General features: G+C 39.0%; 1 protein-coding gene across 2 annotated transcripts in view; it reads right to left on the bottom strand.

Annotated features, from left to right (window-relative positions):
* UBAC2 (UBA domain containing 2) overlaps nucleotides 1-24,532 on the bottom strand; it is an 885,094-nt gene that overhangs the window by 45,108 nt on the left and 815,454 nt on the right. For both annotated transcript variants that reach the window (XM_050765994.1, XM_050765993.1), the window contains 2 exons: nucleotides 23,629-23,676; nucleotides 771-1,016 (listed from right to left, as the gene is read on the bottom strand). In XM_050765994.1, coding sequence (XP_050621951.1) covers nucleotides 771-1,016; nucleotides 23,629-23,676 — 294 coding nt within the window. The remainder of the gene's footprint in view (nucleotides 1-770; nucleotides 1,017-23,628; nucleotides 23,677-24,532) is intronic.

Below are 24,532 nucleotides of genomic sequence, written 5' to 3'. Positions count from 1 at the left end.
TCTGCAGACCTACTTCTTGCATCTAATGCTAGTGGGAGACAGAGAGATGGCAGAGGTAATTGTATGGTTTACAACTACCCCAGGGGTAAAGAAGGTAGAGGCGAAAAATGGGGAGCCCTGTAGGCTGGCTCACAGAAGTGTCCTAGAAAGATCAGGCCTGAGGTTTTAGCCTGATGTGCACTAACCCTCCTTCCTTCGCTGCCCATGGAAGACAAGTGTGGTATCAGATTGTTTGGATGCAGTATTTGTAGACAAATGTGCAATAGTTTCTGATTATTGATAGCAAGGTTGAGAAAACACAGCATTTTTTAAATCTACTCCTTGGTTGTTCCATTGAAAATCTTCTTACCTTCATATTCTCTTCATTTCAATTAAGGAAAATCAAGAAGTTTTACATTTGTTCTTCACTCCATGGCATATGATTAGCATTTTAACAGGAAGACACTGTGGCTTTTACAAGATTATAAAAACAGATAAATAGCACATCTTGTTAACTAGGTTGGTGTTTCTCTAAGAAGTCATGCTTATCTAATATAGGTGGAAAAAGAATGTCCAGTTTGACCAATCTTTCAGCTACAATTTATTTTTTACCTTCTTAAAAAACTAAGAATCGCCACTAACAGAGACCTACATTCTCTTTGGAAATGTCAAAATCCGCTTGCAAGGCACTGGAATAAAATGTAGTCTCTATCTCACATGCAATCACAGAGGAAAGATTTGCTGGGGCCACTGAGAATTTCTAAATTTTTAGTGATTATTATCACTTTTACCTGCTGCTGTCTCTGTCGCCTCCCTTGTGCAAACTGAGAGAACATCAGCTGCCGGTCCAGCAGCTCCATCCTCTGCTGTCTCTGGATGTCTAGTGTGGCTCCCATCCCAATTCTGGCTTCGCTGGTGGGTTCTGAAGAAGAGAAGATGGGTTCAAGTGTCCAAGAAAAGAATTTTGCCATCCAGCTGGGGATGCAGAGCACCTGATGCACCTGGAACATTTTGCTGTTGTAGCACAGACCGGACATCTAAAAGAAAAACGTCCAATGTGATTGATTAAATGTAGTATCATTTTAAAAAATGTACATGACACAAAAATCAGCAGCCTCCAAACACTGCACATAGTGTTCTTCTTAGTCACAGCGTGTTAGGCAATAAGCAAAATCCTCTACCACAGAACACTAAGCAGTACAAATCAACACAAAACTGAATTTACTCAGTAAAACAAAATTGTTTTTTATTGAATTAGAAGAGCTAGCAAAATTCTAATCATTTAGTATACAAAGTTCAGGTAAAAGATTGTCAAGACACTGTCTTCATTTTTTAAAAAGGAGTAAGAGATCTGATTATTGAAACACTTTCACACTGTACTGACTCTGTGGTTACCTTTGTTGGCAGATGGCCATTGCAGAGACACCAGCAGAAAACAACTGCCATGTCTCAGCTGACCCAGTCACACGATCAATTTATCAGAGAGTAAACACAATCTAAAATCTTGGTTTTTATTTACATAGTGTTTTAATCAGTTTTTCAAGTACTGATTTTTCTAGATATTTAAAATCCTCACCAACATTAGTTAGCAATGAACAATTCCATTTATAAACCAACCCTGTCTTCATCTTGAAGGTCATTTATAATGTAAGGTTACAGAAGTCTCAAGGCTTCCTATGATTTTCTAGCTAAAAATGACTATGGCTATTCCTTTGTTTAAAAAAAAAAAATCTTGATGTGAATTTCATTCTTAGGATTAGAAGATCAAATTAGAACATATTTGACAACTTTCTAATGTAAGTATACTTCAATGTTTTAATAGTAAAATTTAAATTGATGAATTGGAAAGAATTCTTTGAGACTGTGTTATACACCAGGCACTGTTCTGGGAACTTAGAATACAGCAGAGAACAAGATAAGCAAGGCCCCACTCTCACAGGGCTTATAGCAGTCAATGTGGAGAACAGGCAGTAATCCAGTCAACACGTAAACTATTTCCGCCAAGTACTGGGAAAGAAATAAAGTGACTTGGGGCATGAACCTACTCTGGGGGCGGCAGGGGACATCAGGGGTGCCCTCAGAGAAAGCGATACTTGAGTGAAGATCTTAAGGATGATGGGGTGCCCATGACTTGACAAACTGGGGAAAGAACACGTCAGGCAGAGAAAGCAGCAGATGCTGTGCAGCCCAAGCTTGGGAGTGTCTATCAGGTATCTTGGGGGGCCACTGAGTGGGCAAGTGGCTATGTAATTCTAGAACTAAAGGAAAAGGTGGAGATAAGGATTTTGGAGTCACTGGATATGATGTGACATTTAGGGTAATGGGACTAGAAGAGATAAAATGGGGGTGGGGGAGATACAGTAGAAGAGAGAACAGGACTAAGGACTGAACCCAGGAGTGTACTAACATTCTACGGACGGACAGAGTAGGAAACGCCAGTAAGGAAATCTGAGACGGGGCTGCCAGTGAAGAGAAAGGAAATAGAAGAGTTCAAGCTAAGAAGTGTTTTAAGATAGGGATGGTCAGCTACATCGAATGCAGCTGCTAAGTAAGACAGAACTAGCCACTGGATGTCGCAAATGGAGGTGTTTGATAAACAAGGTGTTTACAAGAACAGTTTTGGTACCAAAGACAAACTGTAGAGGGCTGAAGAGTAAATGGTGGACAACTTCTGGTTTCAAATAATTTCTGTGCCCCTTCTCTCAAAAATAGTATAAGACAACAAAGAAAATGAAGACAGAAACAAACTCCGAGGTCCGTGAAACTAGAAACTAATCCTGAACCATGCTAACAAAATAGAAAGCTTATCAAGTGATTATAAACCACTCTGCATATAAGCAGCTAAGTCCAAATGCCTGCAGAGAGTCCTGTGGGACTCAGACAAGCACAGGGACTGGAGCAAGCTTGTTCAACCTGAGGCCCATGGGCCACATGTGGCCTAGGAGAGCTTTCAATGTGGTCCAACACAAATTTGTAAACTTTCTTAAAACATTACAAGGTCAGGAGCAGTGGCTCACACCTGTCATCCCTGCACTTTGGGAGGCCAAGGTGGGTGGATCACAAGAGGCCAGGAGTTTGAGACCAGCCTGACCAACATGGTGAAACCCCGTCTCTACTAAAAATACAAAAATTAGCCAGGCGTGGTGGTGCACACCTGTGGTCCCAGCTACTCAGGAGGTTGAAGCACAAGAATCGCTTGAACCTGGGTGGTGGAGGTTACAGTGAGTCCAGATTGTGCCACTGCACTCCAGCCTGGGCGACACGGCGAGACTCTGTCTCAAAAAACAAAAACAAACAAACAAAAAAACCAAAAAGAGTTATGAGATTTTCTTGCAATTTTTTTTAAAGCTCATCAGCTATCATCAGTGTTAGTGTATATTATGTGTGGCCCAAGACAATTCTTCTTCCAATGTGTCACAGAGGAGTCAAAAGACTAGATACCCCTGGACTAGAGGGTCTAGGCCCTGTGGAAGGAGGGTTACTTAAGTCTGGGTAAGAGGCACCCCAGTTCCTCCTCATGCTCCATGTACCCTTTCTCTCCTCCACAGAGAGAAGGGAAAGCTCTGCAGGGCATGAATCAAGGAGGGTCCATGTGGGTAGGGAAGGCCAAGGCCTCTGCACAGACAGACTATGTGCATCTCATGGGGCTGTCAGCATAGGGGTTCCAGAAGAAGCCAACAGAGGGAATATGGATATTATATTTAAAGAGATAAACAGCTGAGAGTTTTCTAGAATAAATAAAGAATATAAATCCTCAGGATAAAAGTGCAAGAGTCCCTAAAAGAATGTTAAAATGAAATTTACATCTAGATTCACTGTGGTGAAACAAAAGAAAGAAATCCTTAAAAGAAAAGCAACCAGGGATAAAATACAGACTGTTTGGAAAGAAAAAATAAACTGTTAGCAAATAACAGCAACAAAAACTATAAGATACTTGGGAATTTTATATATATATATATATGGCCTTGACAGAAAAAAATGAAAAAGATAGTAAGGGATATTTTTTCAAAACCAACCCTAGTGATAATAAAGATACCAGTTCCATGAATAGGAAGATGCAAAACTGTTAAGATACCAATTTTCATCAAATTAATATGTAAATTAAATATCATTCAAAATAAAATCTTAACAGGGTGTTTTGTTGGAACGTAAATGCCAGTCCTCAAATTCATGCCGAATATTTAAGGTTTGCTTTTTAAAAACACCATGTTGGGAGAAAGAAGCCAGACCCAAAGCCTAAAAACATGATTCCACTTCTGTGAATGAATTAACCTAAACCACACACTAAGCAGTAAAACGAGACAGCAAAGTGCAAAGATGATGATGGTGTGTGCTAGGAGGGGTCACAGAAGGGAGGGCGAAAGAAGGGGAAAGGGGTCACAGGAGAGAGGTGGGAAGGAAGGGGGGCACCATGGGCTGCGGGGCTGGCCAGGCATGGTCTCTACCTGCATAGTGGATTATGGATATATTTGCTTTATAGTGATTTACACAGCTTCGTGACAGTTACAGTTTGTGTTATACATCACAATTAAGAGTTAAAAGACAAAGAAATAAAAAATCCAGAAAAGGCAAGGCAATTTTAAAGAAGCATAAGTCCTATCAGATTTCAAGACATACTATAAAGTTGGGCTACCTAAAACAGTGTGGTCTTTATCTAGGGTTACTTAAATAGACCAAGAGAACAAGAGCTTAGAAATAGGATCCCCAGTGTAAGGGCAGCTGGTATTCAGCAGACGTGGGTAGACTGGGAGGGAAGGGGCACATGGGCTATACACGAGGAAGAGACAGAACAGGGCCCCTTCCTGACACCAAACATAAACTTGCAATGGAATAAGAACTCAAATAGAGTTCATAAAATTGTAAGTCTTTCTGCACAAAATACAGAAGGAATACCTTTTTGGCACTGGGGTGGCAAAATATTTTAAAATAAGAAACATAAAGTACAAACTAGAAAACACACGTTGGTCTACTTTACAATTTAAAAGCTGTAGTATGCCAAAAGCTACCATAAATGAAGTGAAAACACAAGTAAGAGGCCTGAAGAAGGTACTCAGAATTCATATAGCCAACCAAGGCAGCATTCAGAATATATCAAGAAACCCTAAAAATGTGTAAGAAAAAGCCCAGTTTTAAAAGCATATGAATAGGTAATTTCAGAAGAGAAAACTCAAATGGCTAACAAACTCATGAAAAGATGTTTATCCTCACTTGTTTTTAAGGGACTGAAATCTAAAATGAGCAATCTTAAATACAGCAACAACTGGCAAAAACGTAAAGCTCCTCTATCATCCAGTTTTATCTCTTTTTTTTTTTTTTTTCCCATTTTGTGGCGAATGGGGTCTTGCCATGTTGCCCGGGCAGGTCTTGAACTCCTGGGCTCAAGCATCCTCCTGCCTCTGCCTCCCTAAGTGCTGGGATTCCAGGTGTGAGATTTTGGTAAGGATGGAGGGAACTGAGAACTCTTACACAGTCCCAAGGGAAGGTGAAGCTATAGTGCCTCTGGGGAGCAATGTGGCAACACCAAGTAGAGCGGCCATGTGCTTTGAGGCACATTCCACTGCAGCCCTGCATGAGAGAGACAGGAAGCAGAAACAAATCATCCCCAGGAGGGGAACAGCTGAAGAGTGGGTTATCCATACAACACAGTACTATACAGCCATCCAGATGAACTCCATGTGTGTGTACTGACGTGTTTAAAGTGGAATGAAAAATACACATAAGAGGTATCACATGTTGCGCTTATCTTCTTGCAAAATTTCAAAAAACAAAATAATAGTCTATGCTGTTTGTGCACACATCTGTCTGCAGTAACTACAGAATCACAGACAGTAGCCTTTGCTGTAGAGGGGTGATGGGGGACACGGTAGGGGGTAGGGAGTGGCATTCTTTGTAACAAATACATATTTTTAATGAAGAGAGATACATCAAGTCAATATGAAAAAAAAAAAACAGTAATGAATTGGAGGTAAGAAAGTAGAAATCCCTTTTCTGAAGATCTGGTATAAAACAGAAAATGGGGTATATATCAGCATTACACTGATTTTAGCAGAAGATAGCAAAATGTTATAAACATAACAAAATATTAAAAATATAAGACAAATTAGAGCTGTGAGATTTGAATTAAGTACAAAATTAAACATTTTTATTTTTCGGTCTCAAAGCATCCAACTGTGATTGTTGATTTGTTCATTGCTCCCATTAGCTATTTTAACTTCATGTATCTGGAAGCTGTTCCTGTTTGTGGACGCTGTTATTAGGCACACAAACACAACTGACCCTCTCGTCACAACAAAGTATTCTGCTGCATCTTTAGTAACACTCATAGAGAAATCTACTTTGTCTGATCTTAATACAGCCATTTCAGCTTTTTTTATGCTTACTGTCTCCATAATATATCTTCATCCCTTTAATTTCAGGCTTTTTTCGTGACTTTGTATTTAAAGTGTGTCTTGTAGATAGCAAATGGCAATTTTTTTCTTTTAAATTAGTCTGACAATCTCTACCTCTTGATTGGAGTGTTTAGCTATTATTCATACTTATTGTATTTGATTGAATAGCTGGATTTTGCTATTTGGTTTCTGTCTGTCTCAACTGTTTTTTACTCTTTACTCCCCCTTTCCTACGTTCTTTTGTACTATGAAATATTATTTAGTATTTCGGTTTTTTTTCAGCTATATATCACTGTATTTTTCCCCACATATTTGCCCTAGAAATTATAATATGCATTCAAAATTGAGCATAATGTATTTAGAGTTAATACTGAATTACTTCATACAAAACAAGAGAAGCTTGCAAGACCCTACAGTAAGTCCTCACTTAACTCACTGATAGGTTCTTGGAAACTCCAACTTTAACTGAAACAAAGTATAATTTTGTCTTCTCAATGCTATAATGAAAAGATGCTGAATCAAATGACATTATTTGAATGATGTTTTACTTAAAGTTGGAATTTCCAAGAACCTACTGACAGTTAAGACTTACTGTAGTTCCATGTAATGTCTTCCCATCCACTGCGCTACTTCTGTCATATGTTACACCTATATACCTTAAAAGCTCAACAATACAATGTTGGTTCTTCTGTGCTCACGCCTGTAATTCCAGCACATTAGGAGGCTGAAGGAGGAGGATCACTAGAGGCCAGGAGTTCAAGACCAGCCTGGGCAACAGAGCAAGACCCCATCTCTACAAAAAAATAAGAATAAATAAAAAGAATCAGCTGGGCATGGTGGTGCATGCCTGCAGTCCCAGATACTTGGAAGGCTGATATGGGAGGATCCCTTGAGCCCAAGAATTTGAGGCTGCAGTGAGCTGTGATTGCACCACTGCATCCAGCCTGGGTGGCGGAGCAAGACCCTGTTGCTAATTTTTTTAAAATCACATTTTTAAATAAATTAAGAAAAATATAATGAAAATGCAGTTTTCGTCAGTATTTAAGGAGCTCACAATTTGGTAGAAGCTCTTAATTTATGGGGGGAGGCCACAGACAACCTTAAGAAACTGAGGAAGGTTAAAGATCTTCACACTCCCGTCCATGCCTTCCCTGCCCCCACAATGACAATGAGACATGAGTATATACTCACAAAACTATGTATTCCATTTCAGCAGGACCAGTCTGTGAAGAATATGGATCCTCCACCCAGTAATAAACAAAAGTAAGACTGCAAATTCCGGCAGGGAAGTAGGGCTTTTGTGTTCATCTGCTTACAGTTCTATCCTATCTATCTAAATATAAACTCTGAATGGGGAGGATTTGGGTTGCTTTTGATCACTACTTGGCCTCTGCACTTAGAAGAGGGTCTGGCACATGGTACTCTAAGTACTTCCTGGGTGAATGGTGAATTAACAAATGCTCCACAAAAATACATACATTATCTTAGATCCTTTTAAAGGAAATTGGAAAGTTATGTACTCTTTTTGGTTCCAAGTTTATACTTTCCCATATGATAAAAGATAAAGAGTTCACTTGTCCATGCCACTGGCACACCAGCATGACCTCAAGTTGTCAAATAAAGTGCTACTGCACAATGTTTTGAGATTTTCACAGAGAAGTAAAACATAAAGTGCTTAAAACCCTATTCTATGGAAATATGGGACAAAAATAATTACATTAGATTTTGGCATTAATTAAGTCATTAAGTAATCACTTAATTACTGCCAAAAGCTTTGAGAGAGCATCAGTTATTATAATACTACCTTAAATTTACACATTATTTTTAATTTTAATTTTTATTATCTCTCTTTTTTTTTTTTTTTTTCTCCCTAGAGATGGGGTTTCGCCATGTTGCTCAGGCTGGTCTCAAACTCCTGGCTTCAAGTGATCCTCCCATCTTGGCTTCCCAAAGTGCTGGGGTTACAGGTGTGAGCCACCATGGCTGACCTAATTTTCATTATCTCATAAACCTTTTTTACATTGGGACTTCTGAAAGAGTTTTCTTGAAATCCATAGACCCTGTGAAAAGCAGGCTTTAGAAAAAGACCATATGCTTGGATTTGTGTGTCAAGGGGCTAGGGGAACTCTACCAAGGAGGTCTTGCAGGCCCTCAGAGCTGGGGAAGCCAAAGAGGAAACGGAGGGGCCACTGAAAAAGAAGGCAGCAGTGGTGCAGTCTCTGGCAGGCAAGGGGTCAGTGCAGGATGACCAGATAAAGCAAAAAGGAACAAGGAGCATATGCCTGGGAAGATAAGCTCGAGCTGGAGTTTGAGCACTTGGGCAACAGGAAGCAGGAACCCTGTCTAGGAAAGGGGACACATGGTCACGCAACCAGAGAACCCCTGGCCCACATCCACCTGAGAGTCTAGGCCAAAAACCCAGGCTGGCTCTGCGTCACAGGGAGCAGAACCCCATATGCCAACAGCGGAAGCTGGGACCTTGTAAGTCTGAGAATGTAAGGCAAGAGGAAATGCTTTTCTCTTAGTCCACTAACAAACATGGACATCGATTACACTGTTCTTCAGATTTTCCAGATGTTTAGCCCTTTTAGGAAGGGAATCATGAAATAATGCTCATCAGGCAAATAATTTAATTTGCTGGATAGAAAACATGCAAAACACTCTTAATCATAGACAGTAAACTTCAACTGTCCTCTGGTCCTGTTTAGTACTAGCCTGAAACCACAACAGGCAAAGGTTAGAAACCATGACTTTGCAATGACACACAGGTGTCGACTGCTTTCTTGGGCCAACTGTGGCTGAACAAAAACCCACAAGGCAAGCTGGGCCAACCACCAGTCCCACATTCAAGAAACCGACCATCTACTGGGACAACAGGACAAACCTAGGGGGCTGCTTTCCCAGGAGCATGATATTGCCTCTGCATGACAAGGAGCAGCCAAAGGAATAAATGTCCCCTTGCAAATGAGCCCCAGCACACAGACTTTGTGTGCCCTCAAGGCCTGTGGTAACCAGACCCACTGAGACCTCATTTATTCACTCAACAAATATTTACTCAATGCTAACATGTGCCAGCCTATGTTCTAAACACTGGAACACAGTAGAGAGCAAAACAGAAAGATCCCTGCCCTGATGCATCTTACATTTTCCTATTCCTTCTTCTGCACTGAAAATGTTAGAGAGAGAATAAGGGAACTTTGTACCTTCCCTAATTTATTATCCCAAGAATGCGAATGCAAATTAGAGATGCCCAAAGTTATTTCTGTCATTTGTGAAACGTTTTGAAAAGATTATTCTTTTCATGAGAGACAGAACCAGGTGCCTTTCGCAGTTACTCTGAGACTTGTTATTCTTTAAGTGCAAAATTGATTCAGATTGAATTTTCTATAGCTTTTCTATCTCATGAGGGAATAGAAATATTAAACTAAAAAATTTTGAGGTACCCAATTAAAATGCTGGCTATCCTTCTGATTCTTGGAAAACCAAATTGGAATAGAGACAGAAATAATTAGGCTAATCGCAGATCATTCATTTCTCACATACTGTCTTAGAAACCTGCTCTAGGCTTTTCCTTTTGGGAAACCATGCATGAGGAGGATTAGGTCAACTATGCTAAGTAGAAAACTTCAAACAACAGTGGCTTAAATACAAGATAAGTTTATTTTACCTTTGTATTTAAAAACCTCCAACCATCTTAACTATAGTCAAAGCAGTGAGAAGAAAAAAATAAGAAAGGACAAAAAGGACAAAAGGCGACTTTAAGGAGCCTTCTCAGAAGTCTCACGAATATGTGTGTTTATACTTCAATGGCCAGGATGCCAGGACTTAATCCAGTGGTCAGACTGAGATATGAAGGATACTGAGATATGTGATCTCAGCTGGAGGCACTGCTGGCTCAGAAATACACTGGGAGGCAACCAGAGTCTCTAGCACATGGAGAAAACCATAATCAGGTGCTTATATGTAAACAAACACCTTCTAATATCTATTTTAACATGGAGACCATCCTCCTTGAAAAGTTAGGCACTTTCTTAAATGGATTCAACAAATGAAAAATAAAAATATGGGCTTATTTCAGTTGAAACTCATTTCTTACTTTTGATGAAAAACAATAAACTAAAAGTGAATGTGAAGATCTAAAAGATTTGTGGATTTATAGATACAGCCTCAATGGTGAAAAACTCAATGTTTTCCATCTAAGACCAGGAAGAAGCAAGGATATCCATTCACCACTTTTATTTAATATTCTATTAGAGGTCTTAGCTAGCATAATAAAGAAAAATAAAAGGCACAAATTGGGAAAGAATAAAGCATATAAACGCATAAAATTTATTTCCAGATGACACAGACCATCTATGTTGAAAACTCTAAGGAATCTACAGAAAAGCTACCAGAAATAATAAACACATTTAGAAAAGTTGCAGGACACAAAAATGAAATACAGAAATCAACCGTATTTCTTTTTTTCTTTTCTTTTTTTTTTTTTTTTTTGAGACAGAGTCTTACTCTGTAGCCCAGGCTGGAGTGCAGTGGCATGATCTCAGCTCACTGCAACCTTGGCCTCCCAGGTTCAAGGGATTCTCCTGCCTCAGCCTCCTGAATAGCTGGGATTACAGGTGCCCACTACCAAGTCTGGCTAATTTTTGTATTTTTTAATAGAGATGAGGTTTCACCATGTTGGTCAGGCTAGTCTTGAACTCCTGACCTTGTGATCAGCCCGCCTCGGCCTCCCAAAGTGCTGGGATTACAGGCATGAGCCACCGCGCCCGGCCAATCAACTGTATTTCTATACGCTAGTGACAAACAATTGGGAAAACATTTATAAAACCAATTCCAATTATAATAGCATCAAAATACCACAATTACTTAGGAATACATCTAATGAAAGATGTGCAAGGCCTATACATTGAAAATTTAAAAACTGCAAAAGGGAATTAAAGAAGAGCTAAATAAATGTAGAGACTTATCATGTTCATGAGTTGGAGAACTCAGTGCTGTTAAGATTGTTGTATTAGCTGTTGATTACTTAGCAACAAATTACCCAAGACTCAGTGGCTTAAAACAATAAGCATCTATTATCCATACAGTTTCTGTGGGGGCAGGAATGTGGGAGTAACTCAGCTGAGTGGTTATGGCTCAAGGTCTCTCATGAGGCTGTAGTCAGTCAAGATGTCAGCCTATCTGCATTCATCTGAAGACCTGACTGGCACTGGAGGATAACTTTCCAAGGTGGCTCAAAAACACACCTAGCAAGTTAGTGCTGACTGCTGGCAGGAGGCCACACTGTTGGCCATGTGGACTTCTCCACAGGTCTGCTTAAGTGTCCTCATGGCATGGCAGACGGGCTCCCCAAGGGCAAGTAATCCAGGAGGGAGCAAGATCAAAGTAGCTGTGTCTTTTATGATCTGCTCTTGGGAGTCACATTCCATCATTTTTGCCACATTCTATTCATTATAAGTATCACCAAGTACAGCTCAAACTCTAGCAGAGGAAAAATAAGCTCCATCTCTTGATGCATAAAAGAATCTGTGGAAACACTTAACAACCATTACCACGGCAATCCTTCCCAAGTTGATCTAATGTTTCAATGCAATCCCAAGCAAAATCTTGACTCTTTTTCCCCTTTTTTGAAGAAATTACAGGCTGACTGTAGAATGTATATTAAAAGTAAATGTCCTAAAATAAGCAAACCAGTTTTAAAAAAGAAAAACAAGGTGGGAGGACTTATATTGCCTGATTGCAAGACTTACCATAAAGCTGGAGTAATCAGTGCAGTGTGGTATTGGCATAAGGACAGATATATAGATAATTAGGAAAGAAAAGAGTCAAGAAATAAACCTATACTGGTCAACTGAGTTTTGGTGCCAAGGCCATGCAATGGAGAAAAGGGTCTTTTCAATAACTGGTAATGGAACAACTGAGTGTCTGTGTGGAAAAGAATAAATCTTACCCTTTACCTCAAAAGAATTATACTCAAACTGGATCACAGACCTAAATGAAATGGCAAAAACTATTAAATTCTAGAAGAAAATATAGGAGAAAATCTTTGTGACATTGGATTAGCCAAGATTTCTTAAAAAGAACATCAAAAGCACAAACTATTTTAAAAATCAGTTAACAATGAATGAATCAAGATTTTAAAATTTTGCTTTTTGGTAACAGACAAGCCACAGATTGGAATACAATTTTCATAAAACATGTCCAACAAAGAGCTTATATTCAGAATATACAAAGAATTATTTTAACTCAATTAAAAGATAAATAGCCCAATGAACAAAATGGATAAAAGATTTGAACAGATAAGTCACAAAAGAAGATATGCAAATGACCACTAAGCACATTAAAAAAATGCTCAACTTCATGAATCATTAGAGAAATGCAAATTAAAACCACAAGATACCACTGCATACCCAAAAGAGTGGCTAAAGCTAAAATGACTGACAATATCAAGTGTTGACAAGGGTGTAGAACATTTGGAAGTTTCATACATTGATGGTGGAAATGCAAAATGGTAGAGCCATTTTGTAAAATAACATGGTCATATTTCCTAATGTCAAATATACACTTTTCATATGACCCAGCAATTCCGTTCCTAAAGAAGGAAAACATATGCCCACACACAAATGTGTACACAGATGTTCATAGCAGCATTATTCATAATAATCCAAACCTGGAAGCAAATCAAACGTCCATCAATTGGTGAATGGATAAACAAAGTATGGTATATGCTGCATCCATACTATAGATTAATACTTAATCTATTAATTGTTACTTAATACAATAAATGAAAAATTAATTTAAAAAATTGGTGAATCTCAGAAACATCATGTTCAAATGAAAGAAGTAAAACACAAAATACTTCATATTATACAATACTAAGTATATGAAATTCCAGCAAAGGCAAAACTATAATGACATGAAGATCGGTGGTTACCTGGGGCTGGCAGTTAGATGTGGGGAAAGACAGCATGGGGCATGAAGACACCATTCATGGTGAGGAGACTGCTTTCCATACTGATTATGGTGGTGAGTACACGACTGTATACAACTACCAAAGTTCAACGTACTATACACTTAAAATTGGTGAGTTCTATTGTATGTAAATAACATCTTAATAAACAAAAAAAGGGAAAAAGAATTTTTTAATAAAAAAGAATGTGAAGATCTAGAAAGATCTAAGATAGATACATAAATCTTTTAAATTTTATAAGAGGTAGGATTTTAGCAGAACAAAAACAAGCTTTTAACAACAAAAAACTTCTGCTGCTTTGAAAATGTTCTCAGCTATCAACATAAACATGAGAAGACCTTTGATAACATCCTATGCTGTTTATAAATAATAAATAAATTCAAAACAACACATGTCAATTTTACCATAGTCCCTTCCCAGAGACAGAAAGGAAATATCAACACAGTCAGTCCCCAAAGACAAACATTGGACACTTACATTAAACATACACACAGAGAGAGAGAGAGAGAGAGAGAGAGAGAGAGAGAGAGAGAGAGAGAAACCAAAAACCAAAAACCAAAAACCAAAACTACACAGTTTAAAGAGATAATCAAAACTGATGAAAAAATTTTAATTTCTTGATAAAAAGACAATGCGAAGACCCCATGGGAAAATGTTCTGTGCTGCAACGGACATGATAATCTACCAGTAATCTCTACAATGTATAAGTAAGGGTGTTTCTTGGCAACCTCTTCCTTATCTCCACTTCTTTTTCCTTTAATCAGTAACTCTACTAAACCAGCCTAATATACTTTAAATTATCCTTTAAGTTTTCTCTAAATGTTTCTTTACTTCAGATTGAGTATGACAATGCAAGAAATGCAAGACAATGAGTTTGCTGAAGGTGAGGTTTAAGCTGCACTTTCAACTAAGCATGGAGAGACGACCAGTTAAATATCTTGATGATTTTAGAAGAGAAAGCACAGCTATAGGCCACATTCTTCATATTAGGAAGAAAATAGAGACTGCTAATGAGAAAAAAATTTCCTTGGCTATTGGTCAGCATACAGAAGGCTGCAAAAAGTTGTTGATTGTGTCTTTCAGGACCTCTGGGGACTTTGAAAACCTCTCCATACCCAAGATTGCCCTCCAGAATCATGTCTCCATTGCTGATGAATGGGGCCTCATCCTAGTGGTGTGGCTAAGGGAAACTTTAAGAATAACTGTCTGTGCATCTTGTGGCTGGAACAGACATGGACAAGAGCCTTGAGATGTGCAGTGTAAGGTGCTGGACTCCCTGGGCCTGCAGCAGAACACCTGGCCTTTGTCCTGGCTCTACCACCCATCATTCGTGCAACCTGAACCTCAGCCTCCCTATCTTTAAAATAGACAGTCCAGGTACTCTACCACTATAGAGAACACATCGAGAACCTAGTAAGGCAGTACACGTTGCAAGCATCCTGACAATCATGTAGTATAATGTTTTACAACACAGAAATTATTTTTTGACACTATTAAGTTTTTAAACTAAAAAATTATTTTTAGAATGTGTATCAAATAGACATTGTGCTAGGCAGTGAAGATTATGAAGAATAACATATAATTCCTATAAACTAAAAGGACTCTCCTACAATTCAATACCAAAAAACTAATAACCTACTTTAAAAATGGGCTAAGGACCTAAATAGACATTTCTCCAAAGAAGACATACAAATGGCCAATAGGTACATGAAAAAATGCTCAATGTCACTAACCATCAGGGAAATGCAAATCAAAACCACAGTGTGGTATCACCTCACACCTGCTGGGATGGCTATTATAAAAAAACAAAAAACACCAAAAGACAAGTGTTGGTGAGGATGTGGGGAAAACTGGAACCCCTGTACACAGCTGGCAGAAATGCAAATGATACAACTATGGAAAACAGTATGGAGGTTCCTCAAAAAATTAAAAATAGAACTAACATGATCTGGCAATCTCACTATTGGGTATACATCCAAAAGAAATGAATCAGGATCTCAGAGAGGTCTCGGCACTCTCACGTCACTGCAGCGTTATTTGCAATAGCCAACACGCGGAAACAACCTACGTGCCCATCGATAGATAAAGGGATGAAGAATATGTGGTCCATGCATACAACGCAATACTATTCAGCCCTTCAAAAAGAAAGACATTTTGTAATATGCGACAACGTGGATGAAACATGAGGACCTATATGCTAAGTGAAACAAGCCAGTCACAAAAAGACAAATACTGCATGATTCCACTTATACGAGGTATATAAGATGGTTAATTTCAAAGAATCAGAGAGTAAAATGGTGGTTGCTAGGGGCTGGGGGCAGAGGAAAAAGGAGAGTTAAAAATCAGCAGGCATAAAGTTTCAGTTAAGCAAGATCAATAAGCGCCAGAGATTCGCTGCACAACCCCCTACCTACAGTCAACAATAACATACTGTAACTGAAACATTTAAGAGGGGAGCTCTCATAAATAAAGTCAGGACTGACTCAGGAAAAAGGTTGGGCCAGGACTTAAATGAGTAAGATTTCCTAGAAGAAGGGATATGTGAGTGAAAGAGGGGATATAATTGGAAGAAACTGCATGTGGTTATGCAAAGCTATCTTTTAAGAGCACAGACACAGGCCGGGTGCGGTAGCTCACGCCTGTTATCCCAGCACTCTGGGTGGATCACGAGGTCAGAAGATCGAGACCATCCTGGCTAACATGGTGAAATCCCGTCTCTACCAAAAACACAAAAAAATTAGCCGGGCGGGGTGACAGGCGCCTGTAGTCCCAGCTACTTGGGAGGCTGAGGCAGGAGAATGGCGTGAACCCAGGAGGTGGAGCTTGCAGTGAGCCAAGATCGCGCCACGGCACTCCAGTCTGGGAGACAGTGCGAGATTCCATCTCAAAACAAAACAAAAAAAAGAGCATAGACACTAAAGTTATGCTACCTACATTTGAATCCTGTCTCCACTACTTTTCAGCTGGTGTTCCTGGCAAATTACAGTCATGTGGTGCTTAACGAAAAGGACACATTCTGAGAAATGTGTTGTTATGTGATTTGGTCATCGTGTGAACATTATAGAATGTACTTACACAAACCTAGATGGGATATATATTTTTATTTATATATATTTTTTTCATACAGAAAATCAGGTGTTCCAGCACCATGACTGAATATCAGTCATTTCCCCTACTCGATCTGCAGTGCCAACACTGACTGCCATACACCAAGTTTCTACCTATGCTCCATTAGAATCCACAGGGCCACCACTGAATACGCACTCTGTTGTTGACCAAAACGTTGTTATGCAGTGCATGACTTAGTTAATTTCCCTGTGCCTCAGTTTCTTCATCTATAAAATAGGGAGAATAGTCCCGAATTCTTCGGGTTTTTATAAGGACTAATTAAAATAATATTTGTAAAGTGCTTAGAAAAGAGTACTATTAGTCAGCTTTTTCTAAGTTATACTGTGGTAACAAATTATCCCAAATTTCAGTAGCTTATAACAAAGATTTATTTCTTGTTCACGCTACATGTTGGTACAACCCTGCTCCATTTGACTTCTTCATTCTGGAGTCTGAGGAGCAGCCCCTCTCTGGGCCCTGCTTTTCTCATGTCAAAGGGGACAGAGCAATGGTGGAACCAGGCAGTGGCTCTTCAGGCTTCTGCCTAGATGAAGCATTTATCACTTCTGCTCATATTTTAGTGGCTAGTGTAAGTCAAAGAACAAAACCTGATGTCAACAGGGCACGCAGAAGCCCTATAGGGACGGCTTCAGTAGAGAGGGGCAGAACATATTTTGACCAAATATATTTGAACAAACAAAAATACTAGACCATGGCCGGGCACGGTGGCTCAAGCCTGTAATCCCAGCACTTTGGGAGGCCGAGATGGGCGGATCACGAGGTCAAGAGATCGAGACCATCCTGGCTAACACGGTGAAACCCTGTCTCTACTAAAAATACAAAAAACTAGCCGGGCGAGGTGGCGGCGCCTGTAGTCCCAGGTACTCGGGAGGCTGAGACAGGAGAATGGCGTAAACCTGGGAGGCGGAGCTTGCAGTGAGCTAAGATCCGGCCACTGCACTCCAGCCCGGGCGACAGAGCCAGACTCCGTCTCAAAAAAAAAAAAAAAAAATACTAGACCAAAAAATCTACCACAAGTGTCTGGTACATAGTGCTGTGTGTTTGTTAAAGAAAAATACGTGTTTGCACAATGACACGGAATCCTGAAAGTGGATGTTTGGGAACAGTAAAATATTGAGTGTCATTGGAGTGTATGGTTTACAGAAGTGACAGGGGTAGGTGAGGAGGTCACATTTTGAAAGGCTTTGAAAGGAGGCTAGATTTTTGCCTACAGGTAGAACGTAAGTTGCAACAATAAAGTTTTATAGCTATTTTTATAAATTTTATAAGTCAATTCTATCTGCCAGCTTTATTAAGACAATGGCATCATTTCATTTATTCTGCACTGAACATTTAGAAATCACAGGTCGACTGGTCACTACCTCCCTGTGTTAACAACGGCCTACAACACCATTTGTCATCCTGGGCCTGAGTTGCAATTGCCACAAGGAAGAATATATTAATAGAAGCCTTCTTCCAGTCAGTCCCAGCTCCCGGTTGTCAGGACAGGGAAAGGTGGCATAGAGAGGGAGGGAAGAAAAAGGAGAGAAGGGAGTGCATACGGATGAGTCAACATGAATGTGAGTATGTGGGGGGTGTACAATGGACAAGCACTGACATCACACTTGCTATTTTAATTATAAAATACCCTCCAAATTTGGATGTTTCCTAAGGACCCATCTTCAACTTCTACACATGGTCCTTTTACAAGTCCCACCACCCTCATGGCTTTGGTCAGCCTTGAAATTTTTGTTTGTTTGTTTTTTGTAGAAACAGGGTTTTGCCATGTTGCCTAGGCTGGTGTTGAACTCTTGGGCTCAAGCAATCCACCTGCCTCAGTCTCCCAAAGAGCTGGGATTCCAGGCATGAGCCACTGTATCCGGTTAGCCTTGATTTTTCTTTGCAGCTTCTGTCGTCATTTTCAGTAAACTACTAGAAAATAATCCAAATCTAAGTTTAACTGGGAGGCTTGTGCATCAGAGGAGTTATCTGACCTGCTACCTATACCTCTCTTTGGTCAATGGAGAAGCAATCTAAGGGAAAGAAGGTTAAGTAGGAGAAAAGGAAGCATGCAGAGAAGAGAGTTGGGCACAAGCAGAGGCGGCGCAAAGGAACCCGCACCTACCATCCCTTGCCCAGAAGCAGGCCAAGGCCTCAAAACATACTCTAAGGATGCTTACACTTCCACAGCAGGTTATGCTGTTTCCATGTGTTCACAGTTACTTTAAGACAGTAGTGTGGGTTTTTTTGTTTGTCTTTAAAAGTACTACAGAGGGAAGAGAGAAAGGCAAATCACAGCCCGCAAATGAGCTGTCCTGACTCCCTCCAGATGGCTCATTTTCCCTATCCCCGTCCTATGATCTACAAACCCTGATAAGGCTTCTGTAATCTGGCACCATCGTAAAGTGTTTCTTCTTGAAGTGCTTTAAAGATCCCCACTGCTTACAGAAAATAATCCAAACTCAGACCACATTCGAAGTCCCAAATCTTACTTTTGGGTGTAACAGATTTTTTTTTTTTCCTACACTAAGGCTGCTGGATCAGAAATAATCAAAGTCTGATATACTGTACACAAGTAACAAATGCAGGAAATGGGTACAGTGAAGGGCTGCATTGAAGGGGGAAGTCTGAGGAATATAGCCTGTTAATTCACTCTCAAACAGCTTGAAAGAGGTTCAAGTAAAGATAAATGTGTGAACTGTAATAAAAAGAAAAATCGGCAAAAGAAGGCTCTTTCTATTTTAATCATGCCAGAATCAGATCAGTCCTGAGGCCTCAGCTTTTGAGAATTAGGGTGCATCCCTGTGGTAATGACTCAGTACTATGATTCATAAAATTGCAGAAAATGAAGAAGTTCTGGGATGTAGATGGCTCAAAAGCTCTCTGCAGAACCACAAAAAGAATTTAAATGAAGTTCAGTAAGTAAGCAATGCTTTAAGGAAAAGAAAAGTATTAATGTGTAACTAAATTAGTGGAATTATGAATATATAAAGACTGACTTCAATTTTTGAAGGTCTCTCACCAGACATTAAGAAGAACAGTTAATACAGTCACTGAAATGTTGAAGTATTTGTTTAAACTGATATATGTCACTTGGCTGTAATAGCCAAGCTTTCCAATTACAATTTTGCAACATTTCATGAAAAGTCCTATTTTAAATACTAAATGTTTGCATTAAAAATCAGAACTGTCAAAGGAGGAAAAAGGCAACATAAAAACATTTATCAATGATACATGTGAATAATCTTATAGTAATCTGTAAGTACAAGGGAATCCCCCTCACCTTTCCTAGGCAGCAGCTGGGGTCTCGACTGGATAACAAAATAGAACTGAGGTCTGACAGCCATCCTTGGCAAACTAACTCACTATTGCTCCTGTAAGCTAAAAACTGTCCTCCCTCAACTCAGAAAAATGATTTAGTTATTTTCTGTGATATCACTGAAGATAAAAAGTGGTCAACTTACTAGTAAAATACTGTACTGACATAATTTATCAATCTTCTATTTTAATCAGTGGAATACTTTAAAGTTATATATTCAAAGATATCTATAATTATGCAAGAATAAGGGACACCGAGGAGAGATTAAAAACTAGTCTAGGCCAGGCGTGGTGGCTCACGTCTATAATCCCAGCACTCTGGGTGGCTGAGGTGGACGGATCCCCTGATGTCAGGAGTTCCAGACCAGCCTGGCCAACATGGTGAAACCTCGTCTCTACTGAATATACAAAAAAAGTAGCCAGACGTGGTAGCATGCACCTGCAATCCCAGCTACTCGGGAGGCTGAGGCACGAGAATCGCTTGAACCAGGGAGGCAGTGGTTGCAGTGAGCCAAGATCGTGTTACTGCACTCCAGCCTGGGTGACAGAGCAAGCCTGTCTTTAAAAAAAAAAAAAAAAAAAAAAAAAACTAGCCTAAACAAAATAAATCAACCAGTACCTAGCTAAATAAAATGAGCTCAATCCAAAGTTGGCAGCTTTCCAGAAAAGCATGAGTAAAGTTTTTGGTTTCTATGACAGCAAATAACAAATTACTTATGCTTCATACAAATATCTTTGTTTAAAAAATACTCTTTCTCTTAAAAAACACGTTAATTGCCAGATTGAAATAAAATCACTGCTTAACACACATGGTTAAGTGAATTACTGGTTTCAATACTAAAACGTGAAATCTCATCAATGGGTTTTGTAACATTTCCCAAAACACTGAATATCATCTATGATTATAATTATCTGTGCATTTCTTTTGCATAGTAAGAATTTTATTTTGTTTGTATTTTATTCAGCATAATATCTCCCAAAAAGGGAAGTCACTTGATCTATAAAGGAAGAGGGGAAGTCATGTTGAGCAAGAGCCATCTGGAATAGGCAGTCTGTGGCTTTGTGAATCTCAGGCTTGCATCCTATAGTCAGTGGTGTGCAAATCAAACACTCACAAATAATACTGATACTCTCTTTTACAATCTTCCTTATCTAAAGTATGCCACATCACAGTAAATATTTCATAATAAAAATGAGAATTTTCTAGACAAAAAAAGAAAATGTTCCTTAAGTTCAAAACAAGCACCAACACTTATGGTACAGAACATAGGAAAACTGGCTATGGTTCATGAATATTAATTATTTTAAATAAACACAGTCATCTAATTATGGTAAAATAATAATAAAGAACAAGGTTAATATGAAGATTTATCAGATTTTTTTGTCATAGAAGGTTGGTAACTTTGGCTGAATCAATGACTGTAAAAGGCTCAGAAATGTTTATTATTAGCAGGGTTCTTCAAAATGCTACATCATCTTTGAATTATATTCCAAACATACTGTAGTTCTATTCACGCTTCTGAAACAAGGAATTTTTTTTTTGTCAAGAATTTTATTTTAAACGTCTGATTCCTTTTAAAAACTAAAAACAGGTTTTTAATTTTTTAATTAAAAAATTAAATTTTTTAAATTTAATTAACTAAATTAACCCACTACCTGTTAAACATGTGTACTGGAAAAGACTATGATCTTAACATACAATTTTAGATTTTAAAAAGACTACAAAGAGATGAAAAATGCAACCTCCAATTCTAGTGCACTGAATGTCACACAATGAAACTTTCTGAGGAGACAGCAAGCACTAAAAGCCAGGAGTCTAAAAAAAGAATAAAGAAAGAAAATGGAATGTGTTTAAAAAAACTGAGTCACATAAGAGTTACTAAAGAAGGGGACAAATATTGAGAATAAAAGAATTAATAGTAACGAACACAATGAAGGCATATATAATAAGGTACTTCAATATTTGAATGCTTTTGGAAAATACTTAAAACAGAACTCAAAACCATTACTGCTAAGTGAAACAAATATGCCATGGAAGAAATAGTACATCCTTAGGCAGCTCTCATGATCAAAGCAATGAGCTGCTTCTTTGCTGTTCTCATGTTGGTTAAGTCTTCCTCAGTCACGCAGCAGTACTAACTGCGTGAGCCTAGACTTGGGAGAGTCTGGCACCTGTGTCCCAGAGAATCAGTCTAATCCCAGGATGGCCCTAAGCCACCACAAGTCTCAAGAATACCAGACGGATAGCTCAGGCATTTTGAAGACTTCACAGCAGGGTTTAGTTCTGTGGTCCTGAAGCCAAATCAGGTATCTGGGCAGATGTGAAAATTTTTAGGGAGGAGAAAACAAAGTGACTTGGAGCCCCAGAATCTTGGCTGCAAGCATATCAGCCGTGGGGAACGAAGGCATAGTTTTAAGCAAAGAATGAACACAGAAAAGGAATAATAAAGAGAGCTTAAAGGAAGAAGAGGGGTAAGCAGGCACACAGGATGACACACTGGCCCTAAATGCCAGTCATTCACCCAAGAAACAAGGATAGTGATAATTTACTTGAAATGTATGTAGTCCTTGTAGTGAAATGTGTATTATTATGAATCCATTCTGTCATTTTTAGTCTTTTCCAAGAAAGAAATTAAAACTATGCTCTATAACCCCTAGTTAAAATTTATTTTTATAAATCTGGAGGTTCAAATTTAAGTCACAGATGAAGAATAAAACGCCATTTCATGCTCTAATTTCTTTTTAAATACCTCATAGAGAATTTAGGACAAACGCTTATTATTAAAATAAAATACAATAGCATGGGCAAGATGAAAAAATTCCAGCACACATACTGAGGCTGCTTGCTTCATTCCCTTCTTCCATGATGAGTCTTTGGGTCAGGTACAACCCACCTGACTTTCCAGTTGCCATTTTTTCTCCCTTGTGTGACAATATCTTTTTACAAAATGAGCAGACTATCTCTCCTTATTTTTAGTAAGTCCAACTTCTTCACATTCAGGCTTTTTTTTTTTTTCTATGATTTAAAAACGATAACACTGACAAGAAATCCAGCTAAAACTTTCATCAAAATTACCTTGAAAGCACAAACTGGCCTCCCTTGTCTCAATTTTCCATGTGACTGGCCTTTTTTTTTCTTTTTTTTTTTTGGAGACGGAGTCTCGCTCAGTCGCCCAGACCTCTGCCTCCCGGGTTCACGCCATTCTCCTGCCTCAGCCTCCTGAGTAGCCGGGACTACAGGCGCCCGCCACCGCGCCCGGCTAATTTTTTTGTATTTTTAGCAGAGATGGGGTTTCATCATGTCAGCCAGGATGGTCTCCACCTCCTGACCTCGTGATCCACCCGCCTCGGCCTCCCAAAGTGCTGGGATTACAGGCGCGAGCCAACGTGCCCGGCCGTGACTGGCCCTTTTTAATCACTACAGAAGTAGCATTGAGCCAGACCTGCCATGGTTAAACGAATGTTGAGAGCCGGGTGCAGTGGCTCACGCCTGTAATCCCAGCACTTTGGGAGGCTGAGGCGGGCAGATCACCTGAGGTCGGGAGTTCGAGACCAGCCTGACCAACATGGAGAAACCCCATCTCTACTAAAAATGCAAAATTAGCCGGGCGTGGTGGCGCATGCCTGTAATCCCAGCTACTCAGTTTCCTGTGGCAGGAGAATCACTTGAACCCAGGAGGCAGACGTTGTGGTGAGCTGAGACTGCACCACTGCACTCCAGCTTGGGCAACAAGAGCGAAATTCTGTCTCAAAAAAAAGAATGGTGAGACAGTTGAATATGACGCACCATCTAAATAGGACAATTTTCCTAATGTTTTTACAGGAGAGAGAGAGAATTGGGTATAAAAAGGTAGTCACACTTACAAGTCCACTTATGGCTACAATCCAGATGTAGGAACCAGAGGTGAAAAGCTATAAAAGAAAAAAAAAAAGGCAACTAAAAATAAAATTCACTTATTTTTACATAACTACAGTCATGACCATTTATATAAAGTATTAACTATATATGCCATAATACAGAGAGGCAAATGGAAAATTAGTAAATATCAACTGTTATTTAAAAGAAAATTGTATATTAATTTTTTTTATTCAGACATCAGATTTTGTATAGCCTAAAACAAGTTGAACCTGGCCCACACCCCATGCAAAGAAAAATAAGTGAAACCAAAGTATGATGTTATTTATAAACTTCAACTGACTTAAAGTAAAATACTACATATAAAGAAATTATTAGAATTAACAACATACAAAACAGGTAATCACCATCCCATGCTTGGCAATGATGTGATATTTATGTAAATAACTTTCTCATTTTAATTTCTTAACATTGTTACCCTAAATTTAGATGGGAAGAACCCTGCCAGCCTACTTAGGTCTATATTCAACGGTAACTTTCTCAAGTGTTGATATTCTCATTCTAGTTCACCCAAGGAAGAGCAAACTAAATCACAGTAATGAAGTTAATCAATGGCAAAAGTAATTAGAATTAGATCTCATGAAATTCTTCCCTTTGTTTTCCAAATAGTTTATATCTTAGAGTTGTGCTCAGGGTAATTAAAAAAAAAAATCATAAGGACTCTGAAAATGTTCCTGCAACAAAGAAATGATTTGTGGGTTATTGTTGATTAATTTTTAGAACTTTAGATTGGGGGTTTACTTCTGATTGTAGAGGAAAAGGCAGGATACTCAGGCAGGACAGCCCAGGTTCATCGCTGGCATTGTGCTAGATGAAAACCTCGAAGTTCTGCACACTTACTAAGGACACACA

Source organism: Macaca thibetana, chromosome 17, assembly GCF_024542745.1.
Source record: "Macaca thibetana thibetana isolate TM-01 chromosome 17, ASM2454274v1, whole genome shotgun sequence".
Lineage (NCBI taxonomy): Eukaryota > Metazoa > Chordata > Mammalia > Primates > Cercopithecidae > Macaca > Macaca thibetana.
Note: the sequence above shows the minus strand (reverse complement) of the source record. Positions and strands in the feature narration are given on the sequence as shown.